At 33.1% G+C, this 13,585-nt stretch overlaps 1 protein-coding gene across 1 annotated transcript in view; it reads right to left on the bottom strand.

The window, feature by feature from the left end:
• LOC138704583 (uncharacterized) overlaps positions 1-13,585 on the bottom strand; it is a 321,702-nt gene that overhangs the window by 297,007 nt on the left and 11,110 nt on the right. Inside the window, exons 3-6 of the mRNA XM_069832631.1 lie at positions 10,233-10,383; positions 8,326-8,505; positions 4,337-4,528; positions 2,426-2,578 (exon numbers count right to left, since the gene is read on the bottom strand). Of these exons, the coding sequence (XP_069688732.1) occupies positions 2,426-2,578; positions 4,337-4,528; positions 8,326-8,505; positions 10,233-10,383 (676 nt within the window). The remainder of the gene's footprint in view (positions 1-2,425; positions 2,579-4,336; positions 4,529-8,325; positions 8,506-10,232; positions 10,384-13,585) is intronic.

Here is a 13,585-nt window from a genome sequence, read left to right as displayed (position 1 = left end):
GGCCACTGAAGCATGGATAACAAATTCTTTCAAACTTTTCCAGACTTGAGAATGGCAATATTTATTAGAAACCTGGTATGGTTAATCTTGTATTACCATTATTTAACAATATTACTAACATTATTATTATTATTATTATTATTATTATTATTATTATTATTATTATTATGTTGTTGTTATTTAGGTATCGGGAACTTCTTTGTCTGCAGAATGAATTATTTTCGGTGGTCGCTGTGAAATGTCTTGCGTTCCTTTTTTTTTCATACTAAGAATCTTCCGGTTTGTTAATGGAAATTTCATCATTGTGATTTCGGTTACTTCGAGTTACGACAGCTCGCACTCTCAGTAAAATAGTGTCATAACTCGAAAACTGTGATATGTGAAGTTACGCCATTTCCTAGTAAAAAACTGCTGTAGAAAGTATTTTAATAACTAGGTACCAAAACATTTGATAAATTTACTTATTTAATTATTAGCACTATTACTATCTCGTACCTCCAACTAGTAAAATAGCATTGTAAATAATTTACGAAAGTAATATGTCATTTTCGACATACGACAATATTTTAATAGGAGTTCGAGTTCCACCTTCTAAGGTGAACACTTTTCCTTTGCATGGTTATATTTATATATCTTCTCACCATTCGTGAGCTGCCACAAGGGACAAAGAGTACTTAACCATAGAAATTTTTACAAGTTCATGAAAAACCATTGATTTTGTTTTAACAATGAAATTCCTACAAGTACATAACTGCAAATATTTTTTTTTTATATTAGTGAAAATATATCTAATTTTAGAAAGGTAAGCGTTACAAAAAAAGTAAAGAATGCTACTGAACTTAGTTTGATTTCGAATATACAGACGTGGACAAATTATTAGCAAAATTGAAGATTTTTATTATATATTTTTACAAAATATGATTCTTAAATTTAGACTACAGTTGACATTTTTGTGTATTTCCAAATAATTAGCCAAATTGAAGATTTGTATTGTATATTTTTCAAAATTTAACTCTTCAATTTGGACTACATTTAATATTTTTGCATATTTACAAATTATTAGCAAAACTAAAGGTTTTTATTGTATATTTTTACAAAATTCGATTCTTCAATTTGGACTACAGTTGACATTTTGGATCTTTCCAAATTATTAGCAAAACTGAAGATTTTTATTTTATATTTTTACAAAATTTGGCTCTTCAATGCAGTTGACATTTTTGCTAATTTATAAATTATTAGCTAAATTGAAGATTTTTATTATATATTTTTACAAAACTTGACTCTTCAATTTAAACTACAGATGACATTTTTGCATATTTCTGTCTACTGTAATGATGGAAATATGAAAAATTGTCAACTGTAGTCTAAATTGAAAAGTGAAATTTTGTAAACAGAATTATCATAAAAATCGTCAATTTTGTTAATAATTTGTCCATGTCTGTAGGTGATTCTTCAGGAGAGCAATTGATCTTTTCAATGCAGCTAAGGTTACAATCGGAATAAGAGATGTGGGTATTCCAAGCCTCTTAAACACATCTTTCATGAAGAGAGTAGCGGCACCTCTTGCTCCAACCAGAAGTCCGATTACTTCAAGCTCTTTTAGCTGGTATTTTTTGAGGTAATAGGGAATGGTAGGATTATAGATATTCTTTTTTTCATTATCCACTTCTGCTGGCTGTTCCTCATCCGTTTCGAAACGCACAGTGGGATCAGAAGAACTCTCCACTGATTAATTTGTTTTGCACAATCGTGTTATTGTTAGGCCTTGGAAGTTAGAATTCCCACACAGAAACTTGTTCCTAGGAAAACCATTCTTCATAATATAAAACTATACTGAAATAGACCCATTACAGTGCACTTATTGTTAATTAATTACCATTACAGTATAATTTTGCGAAAGTTTTTGAGTAATATTGCTCTAAATTTTCAATGGAAAATACACTGTATTTGCAATTTTAAAAATATGATTGTGCAAAAAAGTATGTACAATACACGTTTGTGAAATGCATTACAAAATCTCGGAAGTTGAAAAACTCGCTCTGCTCGTTTTTTTTTTTTTTTTTCGAATTTTTCCTTGATTTTCTATATATAAAACCATCAGTGTCATTAATGATAGCCTTGCCTTGCAACATAAAATCATCTCCACTACCACCCAAACATCCCCTTTGCACAAAAGACAAAGCAGCAGACGAACGCCACAGCTAATTCAGTCGATGCTATCAGGGCTAAAACAGTACTGGACGTTTCCCTAGGGTGAATTAAGTTTTCTACCATAAATACAATGTCAAGGCTTCTAACAGTTTCCACTTTTAAAGTTCTCATCAGTAAATGTTATACAGTGAACTTCAAGAAGAATGAGTTCAGAAAATGTCTAATCCCAAAATGCTTCGTGTATTTCAGAGACATAATTCGAAATGTGTCATACTTGTAAAACTTTGTCTGGACTGGGTTCGATTCCTGGAACCAAGTTACCGGGATTTAACGCTATCTGTTCAACATCTGCAAAATAATTGCTTGGATTTCTGTCCAGTACGAGCTTGCCCACTTCTATCAGCTCATATTCATCTTCAGGCCAGATCTGTGAACACACAAACACACACGTGTAAAATTATAAGAATGTCAATTCATATAATCTCAGTGTTGAACCAAAGATTAAACTACAGTCTATACAAAACTAGAAAGTCTCTCTCTCCCCCTCAATTAATGTTGACCAGCAATCAAGTTTCTTTATAAATCCGTTGATTTCATCCCTGACTATGGTTATATTAACATCTTGGCATTGCAAACTACTATTCAAAGTGTTTAAGTGTTCGAAAATTTCAGCAAGGAATGTCAATCTAAGAAACCAAAGAGAATATGGAAATAGGTTACCATATTCCGATATCTCCTCTTGCAGGTAAAGGTAGCCTACATTAGAAGTTGTACTCTTAACTATAAAACTCTTTCAAACACGAAAGCCATCTTGTGATAAAAAATATTTTCTTATAGCGAACCCATGTATTCAAAAAATGTTCATAAAAATACGAACTTGCAACGCTCTTCCTTTGATGGAATTTATCGCTTCATAACCGCAGCACCCTGGTGGAAATAGTTTCAGGTAGCGTACTAGAAATGATGTTTACTTAATTATCGTGTTATTGTTGCACTATATGCTTATATTTCGGTCGTTATTTGAGTGGTATCCAATGATTTTCAGTAAAATTGTCGTTATTTTGGATTTTACATGAATGTATATATTTTTAATTGGGTTAAGTGCCGATATGAGAGAGGGAGAGTGGGGGAGGGGGTAGCAAAAGAAAGTATCGCCCAAAAGTGGATCGCGCCTTCAAAATATTTGGGAACTACTGGTTTACAACATAGCCACTTGTTTAAGCTTTAATTTGGTACAGAATGAAGTCTTTTGCCCAATTGGAAGTCTACTTTTTGTCCGTCGGAAGAATAACAAATGCCGGGAAAAGTGAAATAGGAGAAAACAGACACTGAAGATGGCGTAAAGTATAGACAATACAGTGCGCTTGTATTATAAATGTCCAAATAATTATGAAATTATGGAGACAATGGGTACAAGATATATATTTTTGAAAACTAGAAGAAATGAACTTCTAGAAGAGACAAAAACATTATTCACCAAAATTTTGAAGAAATCTGTCATTTCTAGAGTTGATGTAGGGCCTATACCGTAAATCGTAACCGAGCTTGGTGCCACAGAAAAACGACATAATGCGTTGTTAAGTAATATCTATTACTAAAACGTTCCTAACCGAGATTCGTGCACTCGGCTATCACACTCTTAAATAAATTAACAACACACGAACAGCAAATGAACGAAAATACAAGTTTTACAAACAAACGCCTTCCTGCATTACTCTCACAAAAAAAAATCTTTCTGATGGAAAAAAAATTTGTCTCTATTCAGAATATTCGCGGACTACCAGAATGAGCTTAGGAGATCGCAGGGAGTCCGCGGACCCTACTTTGAGCATCACTGCTCTATATAATTCATAAATTTTTATTGTTTATGCAAATTTTTATTATTTAAGCAACTGTAATTTGTAGATATACACAAAAAATTATACTAAGTGACCAATAACGATAGAAATTTAATACAAAACAAAACACCGACTCGTGTACTGAATGACACTGTGCTTTCCGCAAGACGAAACTAAAAGGAAGTTAGCGCCTCTGTGCGGCAGTCCACTATACCAGCTCAGTAATCATATATTCTATATTTTATTCTATGTAATAAAAGGCCTATAATACATTTTTTCTTCTCCTACAAGCACATCATCTGCCATGAAACTGTGACAATTGATTAGCAATAAAATTATGAATATACCTTGGTAACATCAAAAGGATTCCAGCGAAAATGTTCTGCCTCTTCGAAAGTCATAACTTGAATGTACATCGTCCAAGATGGATAGTCGCCATTTGCTATTGCGTTGTACAGATCTCGTGTGTAGTAGTCTGGGTCCAAGACACTCATCTTTTCAGCTTCCTGCGACATCAAGTTCTTAACGCCCTGATCAGTCTGTAACAGTTTAACAACGGGATTTGTATGTACAAACAAATCTGAAATATTCATAATAAAACTAGAAATATGCACAAACATGAAAAACGAATTTTTCTAACGTTTTCTACCTTTCTATGAAAAACAAAATGTGAATATTTCAGGTAGGTAGATATATATATATATATATATATATATTTTAATTTTGCAATAAGGTTCAATACGTATGTATCTACACTTCATTTACAATAATCTTTCCGATTCCAAACACAATTGACAACTTTTCAAGTTTCTCTATTGCCATACTTTGTATTTTATCTACAAGGATATTTTTGAATGCTGAAAATGATGGAACATCAAACGAGGTTACTGGACAAAATATCAATGTACAAATTGTGAGTTTGTAAGGACCAGATTCAAGCAAGCCATACTTTCTTCACACAAGATCTTCTTTACTTCGAGCATGTGCTGTAACCAAGATTTTTACAGCACCATGTCTAGTTTTATTTTGACAGTTTCAACAATAGGCTCTAGTGCGTGAAAAATGTATTATGATAATAATTCTACTGCTTTCAATATAATATTATGCTACAATAATGCACAATAGGCTATTATATGCAGGAATACCTGAACCATAACGAATAGAAAGAAGAAGTGTGCGCACTCCTATCTGTTCAGCATTGTCGACGGTGACCAAGAGAATTAGTGGCGCTGCGATCGGTATTGATCAGTTGGAAGCGAATATCCATAAAAGAAGCAGTAGAGTGTTCGTTCATTTCGTTTGCTTTTTTAGTGTAATTAAGTGCGTTAAATACTTTAAGTGCCAATACACTAATCTGCAATTATTCGTACACGAGTGACAAGTGAGTAGCTCTCAAGGTTTATTTATTAAAGGACGAGATTATTATGTTTTTGTCGTGTTATATTTGAAGCAATGTCTTCGTGTTTTGTTCCGGGTTGTAGGGCGTGCGTGTTTCATTTGGTTATGCAAACAGAACAGACAATAAAAGAAAAATTGAGAGATGGAATGTGGGGCGACATATTTCACGAGTGCATAGACAGTATTACCTCAATTGTAATTCAGCCACCGGGAACAGGATGCTGCTTGGATCATGCCATGGATATCATACCGAAACTAATTTTTCACTATATGAAATGTCGGTTCTTCTTCCGGACGAAACAAATCCGACGAGAACTCCAAGCTCCGAGAGCCGCCAAATCATCTCGTAAATTCTCCAAAGTGTCGGACAAGTAACTGTTGGTGAGTACATATTGCATGCCTACAAGCAGCCCTAAGTTAAGTTTTACATATTAAACTATTATTTGTTTTACAGTGTGATGTATATGAATGTGTTTTTCTTTCAAATAGTCTTAATGTTGTAAGTACAACGCCAGTTACGTACGTATATGGAGCGAAAGGTAAACAGTGCAACTTACGTTAAATGTATTTACGTACTTACACACGGAACAGACTGAGCGAACTCTGCACTAGCGCCGCGTGGTATCGGCCGTTTGAATTAACAGAGTGCGACCACTACTTCTTTCTATTCGTTATGCCTGAACTATTAAAAAATATGGAAAATTAAGTTTGCATATTTGTTACCACAGATGTTCAAACATGTATAAAAATGTTTTTGCACGACTTTGAAATGGACAGAAAAAAATATGCATTTACAAAATATGAATCCTGAACTACATATTACAATTACGCTGGGCGTTATGAAAACACATAGCAGCTGTAAAACTAGCGAGTTACAGGCGCAAGGACAGGGATTATGATTTGTGATTTAGATGAAGCATTTGACTGAAAGATTTTAACACATTGGTAAGAAAATTAAACTTTTATGATATTAAAGATGACACATGAAGTTGACAGAAGAACTTCAAAAGATAAAATATATCGCCATGTTAAGACGGTTAGAAAATCATACAGGACTTCTAAATATCTCAACTGGCTCACCGTTGCGTAGGGCTTAACGCAATGTGATTATCTGACGTCCGCTTATATCTACAATTTTTAAGATGTCATTTATTGGGAGTTTGTTCCAAATGACGTACAATCGATGCGGATATTAATTTTCAACAGCTAGAAAGAGTTCATGAAGTTTGGAGAAAGAGAAGTACTCCGCATTATTTAATCGAAATTGAATTCTTTTCCAGTGTGAGACCCCATACCGCTCAAATAACCATGGGAAAAATCCAGGAAATGGGAAGACTCGAACCGCTAACACATCTGACATATCGATCGTCCAGTTCAAAAGTGTGACAACTCAAAAATTGCCATTTTTTAGTTATTTATACCACTGAAAGCCCCTTTCGGAGCTCTTTCCGATTCAGTATTGAGATAAGTCATATTTACAACCAAAAAGAAAAAAACTAAATAAACTGCTTTAGAAATAATTATAACTATAGACTTTACTAATTCATTATTAGTACATTTCGAAATGTATTAATAATGAACTGGAAGATTGTGATAAACTCGTCCTGAATACTGACTCATATCTAATTGTCGTGGTTATGAACCAGAACTCTGTTCCTTTCTAAGTGATTTATTTGAAACTTTCAACTGAAGATATCTCAAAACTTGTTTTTTTGAGTTGTCGCACTTCTGAACTAGACGATCGATATAGCCATGATATTGCGCCCTCAGATTACCATCTGTTTCGGATCCATTGTGGAAAAAATTTCCAAAACTTGGAAGCCGTTAAAATCACCGAATTCGTCACATCAAAAACTACAAACTGATACCGTCGCGGAGTAACAAACCTCGCTGAAAGATGACCAAGACCACAGAATCTAATGGCCTTTACTTTGACTTGTCAAAACGCACTCAAATTAAAATTTATTTTGCTCTAAAACCAACATTACTTATGAGATAGTACCCGTAGCATGACTATAGGCTAAAGTAGAATTTTTTTTTCTGTAATCAATTTTTGCAATTACAAAATCTTATAATAATCCGTTCACAATCATTTTCCACTGTGTATTAATAATAAAAAATGGAATATCAATTAATTAATCAATTCATACATTCGCTCATCCTTTCACTTATTCATTAATTTCTCCACTTAATCATTTCATATTCTGTGTACTTAGCTCTGTTTCAATCAATAATTCAGTATGGTATTTTACGTTGGGGAGAAATGGCAAAATCGACTCTCCATCCTTTAAATTTGCTCCAAAAAATAATTATCAAAATTTGTCTATATAAACTTTTTGATTATCCAACAAAATAAATTTTTTAGAAATTTGGTGTATCGAATCTAGAACAAATTTAAAAACAAACATTGCTGATTTACTTCCATAAAAACCACAATAAATTTAAATTTTGTTCTCATGAATACCATACGAGACAAAACTACAGTTTCTTTCTAAATATTCCCAAATGCCACACAACTGTTGGATTAAAACACAGCAGAAATTTTGGACCTAAAATATATAATGCATTAATTAGAGCTTACCCTGAGCTAAGTACATTTAACACACATAGATTTAAGAAACAAATCAGATTAATTATTTAATTGTTTAAGCTAATTGAGTTAAAAATTGATACTCTAATATTCATGTACTTTTGTATTTTCTATTTGTATATATTATTATTACATGTTGTATGTATTTTACCATTTATTAATGTTATTGTGCTCAATGAACTCTCTTAATTTTGTGATATATTTTGTATAACTGATCTGAACTGCGCCCGAGCACGAGCTTCTGCTCTTTCGGGCTGCAATGCCTATGTAGCTCAAGTGTATAGTATTAAATAAATAAATAAATAAATAAATAAATAAATAAAATATTTTTCGTGCTCGTTTATTTACCAGGAAATGGAACTTGACATATACTGCATTTCCACTCTCGTTCACCATTTTGAAGATATTCTGGGCGAATCCATTCATGTGTCTGTAGCCGTCCGGAATCCCGTTATCAGATAGAAGTGTCATCACGCAATAAGTTGCTTCTGGAACTTTAGTAACGAAGTCCCAAAGCATGTCGTTGTCCTGTAACATAGACAATGACCACACTTTCGTATAGGCTACATACTGGTGTACAAAAAAATCTATTTCAAAGGAATGCACCGCAGCTTTATCTTTCAATATTGCTACTGATTTATTTTCATTTAAAATTGCCCACAAGGATTTTTAATATTCTAGTCATTTTAATCTGTAATATTGTTAGTTCTATAAGTGTTTCATATTTGTTTAAATCAGTAATGGACAGATTCCTGCACTCCATGCATGCCCTGTGCAAGACTGAACTACATATTTCATGCACGAGGAACCTGTTCTGAGTTGAAGTGGTACCATAACACGTAAGGATAGGGTAAGGATGAGCGAGTTGCTTCGACAGTGCAAACAAAGTGAAATAAATCGTGCAAATTCATATTACCATCATCATTCAGAAGGACTTCATAATCCTATCCCACGACATTTTCATAGCGAATAATATGATATGTTTCATGATAGTACTCTATTAATGAAATTCTCTAACAATAGTAACAACTTCTCCACAAACTAAACACTTTGTCCTATTTTCCACCTCAGAAAATAAATAATCACTTCCCCACAAATACCCTGAACGTCTGTTAATAGTATTCATGCTAGCCATACTGTAATTGATTCAGAAATGCTCTATTTACGTACAACATTGTTCGATTATGTATTTTAGTTCGCATTTTAAGCGCTGTAACTCTGCAGTGCTTGGGAAAAGTGACACAAGTTAGTTTCCACAAACCTTTTTTGATAATTTATTGACAACTTACGGAACATCTGCTCGCTTGGAAAAAAATATATAAGTATTTCTTCCATTACAATAATTCATACAGAAAAAAATCAAATCGACATAAACCAGTGTAAGTTGTCAAATTACCAAAAAATGTTTGTGGAAACTGACTTATGTCACTTTTCCCAAACACTGCAGAACTGATGTTCGTCAATCACTGATTTACCGAGAGAAGAAAATGAAGAACACCTAGAGGTTATGCAATCTTCCGAATATCGCACATAAGTGAAATCACTTGAATGCACGCAGTGGAAATACATATCTACACCCGTCACTGATATAAATGGTTAAGAACTTTGTCTTATTTTATGGATTGTGTACGTCGCATTCCATATAGCTCACAGCTTTATTCCAACATCTTTATTCATTTGTTTAACCTCCCGCTTAGACATAACACAGAAGTTTAAGACCATCTTTATAAACTGTTTTACATATGCCTACTGGTCTTATACTTTTTCATATATCGAGTTTATAATAATTCTATCGTAATCTACGTTAAAATAGTAGATTTTTCTGAAAGAAATAATCCTGTATCTGAAATTGCTCAAGAATTAAGATTGTTTAAATTCTAAGCACACAAGCCGTCCTCTCAAAAAGAGAGCGAAACAAATCGAGCCTTCGTTAAATCGAATAATAAGGCAGTCCGCATGGTGGAAAAGTTTTGCATACTGCCTACATAGTCAGGCGCTCAGTATCGTTGCACAACTTATATTATCCTCAACCGGTTTTGGAGGATTCTAATTTGAATTCCATTAAACATAAGCTAGCCTACATATGTTCGAAATTTAGAAGACCATTTGTGGAAACACTGCACATGTATTTTAATATTATATTTATGAAGTAATTTACATATTATATTTCTGTACCATAAGGTAGTCTTTTTCTTGTTGTAATAGTAATAGATTTATTATTATTGTTATTACAAATATTTTTAACTTTTAATTACCTTCATATTTGTAACGGGATTCCTAAGTATCATATGCACAAGCGACGGTATCAACATTGCGTCTCTGAGGAAGAAAACCGGAGTATCAAAACCCACAATATCCCAGATGCCATCTTCAGTATAGAACTTAACTGAGAAGCCATGAAGATCCCTGCAAAATAGAAATATAATTATTAGGACTCGATTTTTAATTCCTAAAAATCGGGAAAGTCTTTATTCTTTGTGCTAAAAATCGGGAAAATATGACAAAAAAGGAAAAATATTTAATTACGTTTCAATTACTTTGTGTGAATATATAAACAATATGCAGTACTCATCAGTATATTATGCTGTCTCGCCAACTGCTGAAGAATACAGTACACATGAGATTCATCCTCAAGTTGTTCATCACAAATGACTGACGATTATCGTAGAACACTGCCTTGTACTAAGAAAAAGAGCGCCTTGGCCACTGAGAAACAACATGCACTCCTTAGAGAGATGTTTATTATTGGAAACGAAACCAGAGGCACCTGATGTTTATGAAATTATAACTGCTTCCTGAATTAGCGTTATGAATACTTCCAATGCATTCCTAAATGACACATCAATGTTTGTGTGTGTTAGTTACAGTACAATATTTTAGTCGTGAAGTTCTTATCGCTTCTGGTAAGAAAGCAGACTGTAATTCCACAGGTCCACAGATAGACAATTCCGGAAAACAGTTGCCAAATGTCACTCTAAATAACTACACTGAACATTCGAATTATGATTACTCTGAAATGGGACTTTTGTGGGTAATTATTTGATGAAAACTTAATTTGTATGTGTTTTATGTGGATATTTGAAAACATGTATTTACATTTAAAAAATTCGAAATGTCTGTTTTTATGTGAAATAAAATTTAAAATATATGTCCAGGTGACCTTGTCCGAAACTTAAAACACAATTACAAGTTTCTATTACAGTGCAAATAAAATATGTATTTACCTAAGAATCCTAGCCCTAATAATTATATTGTAGTAACTCGTCTAATTCTTTTAAAATGCTCGGCAAATAATGTCCATCATATTGTTCAATATTAAACGCTTAGTACAAGTTGGAATGATATTCACAGGAAAACTGTACAAGCCATAAAATTTACGAAAATGATAGTCTAAAACCTGTCACGCACGTACAGTCTTTGTTCATGGATTTACTTGTACAGTCTTTTGCTGTAATGCAAGTCGGAGCATGTGTGTGGCTAAGATGAGAATTCATCCATTGTGCTTCGTCAATTGTTTGGCATGAACAGAATCAAGTTATGCTTGAAATTTTGCTGTGTATACATGTAAATCGCTAAGGAAGACGCTCCGTATAGGCGGTTATTACGATTTACACCTAGTCTTTTCAAGAGAGATGACATTTAAGGTTAATTTCAAGGGAGTTTTTGATCGAATTCATTAATTTATACCAAAACAACCCATGTCTTTAGAAGATATAGCCTAAAGAATATTCAGATAAATAGAAAAGTATCAAATTATAATTGACAAAATGAAGAACGTCGACGCTGAAGTCAATAGAGATTCATTTATCAAGAAAATAAATTCATTACTTACATGCTTCAGACAAGCATTGAAAAGAAATTTTGAACTTCTTGCATTTCTCTCAGACATGAAATGTTCAGGCAAGATGGAATTCTGTGTCACCTCATTCACCAGTAGATGTACCACAGCATGAGGGTTACAACCCATTTTGCAAGACACATAGTAATCTACACGTAGTCCACGTCGTCGTTGTACGTGCAATAACTGCTATGTGCAAAATATAAAAATTTTCAGTAGGAAGAAAAAACACATTTATTCATCCTATGGCAGCCGTACATAGGAGACTGTGAATTCTTACATTTTCGAAACAAAGAAATATAATTACATATAGGAGATTTTATTATTTGCTCTATCACTATTTAAGTTATTTAATAGAGCAAAAATCTGAAAATCGATAAATACGTCACATAGGAGTTATTGCAGGAACAACGACGACATGTCCACACCTGTGGAGTAACGGTCAGCGCGTCTGGCCGCGAAACCAGGTGGCCCGGGTTCGAATCCCGGTCGGGGCAAGTTACCTGGTTGAGGTATTTTCCGGGATTTTCCCTCAACCCAATACGAGCAAATGCTGGGTAACTTTCGGTGCTAGACCCCGGACTCATTTCACCGGCATTATCACCTTCATATCATTCAGACGGTAAATAACCTAGATGTTGATACAGCGTCGTAAAATAACCCAATAAAATAAAAAAAATAAAATAAAACGATGACATATAGTATTCGATCGTATATGAACAGGTCTATGCCTTGAATCATATTACTTAAGTACCAATCACTGATGTACACAACGGACACCTACAAGGAATGCGCTATATTACTTAATAACACTAAAGTCCATAGGTATAGTGTGTTTCAAAATATATGGCACTTTATTTATTACAGAAGAAAATAATTGAAATATGTCTTCATAAACCTATTGATTTTCCATCTCAAAATTTGATTCTAGACTTTAATGTACTTAACGTAAGACAAATTTATTATATTGTATTAATAAAATTTATACATAAAAATCGAAATAATTTTGAATTGTATTCTCATAGTTATGAAACAAAAGGTATGAATTCTTTAAGATTGTTTGAACCAAAATGCAACACTGTTACAGTATTTAATCACAGTAGTAATTTAGGCCCAAAAATATATAACAAATTTATATTTAAATATCCTAATCTTGTCAATTGTAATAGTTCCAGTATTAAATTTAAAAAGTTATGTATGGATTTTATAAAAATTGAAAAATTGTAAATTTAAATTTATATACTATAATTGCACAGTAGACATAAGACAAATTGTAGTGTATAATTACTAATTTCAATTCAGGAATCCGACCCTGAGCACGAGTTCTACTCTTTCAGGGGCGAGCTGAAGTTTTTCTGTATATATTATATTTTATGTTACAATTATTAGCAAAATAATAAATAAATAAATAAATAAATAAATAAATATTACAGGAGCGCCCTCCATTTTCGTAAGTCATGTTATAGGGGTTACGTGGTATTGCGAAATGTCGCACTTCGCACCAGTTATTTTGGTCTCATGCTCGTCTATTCCAGAAAGTTTCGTGACGATTCTCGTCGGGAGCTCCAAAGCCTTCCCTTCTTAAGTGAGTAGTGCCAGTATTGTAAAAACGTCGCGTACAATAGTGTTTAAACCAACTTGTTGGTGAGGTTTTCACTTCATAATCATGTGGTAAGCAAAGAAAGATAATTTTACTTTTTATTTTTTAAGATTGTTAAAATTTAAAATGCCTTCATTGCAGTGTATGATAAACACGTTTCAATATTCAGA

The sequence above is a fragment of the Periplaneta americana genome, chromosome 8 (assembly GCF_040183065.1).
Source record: "Periplaneta americana isolate PAMFEO1 chromosome 8, P.americana_PAMFEO1_priV1, whole genome shotgun sequence".
Classification (NCBI taxonomy): domain Eukaryota; kingdom Metazoa; phylum Arthropoda; class Insecta; order Blattodea; family Blattidae; genus Periplaneta; species Periplaneta americana.
This window is presented reverse-complemented; position numbering and strand designations above follow the sequence as displayed.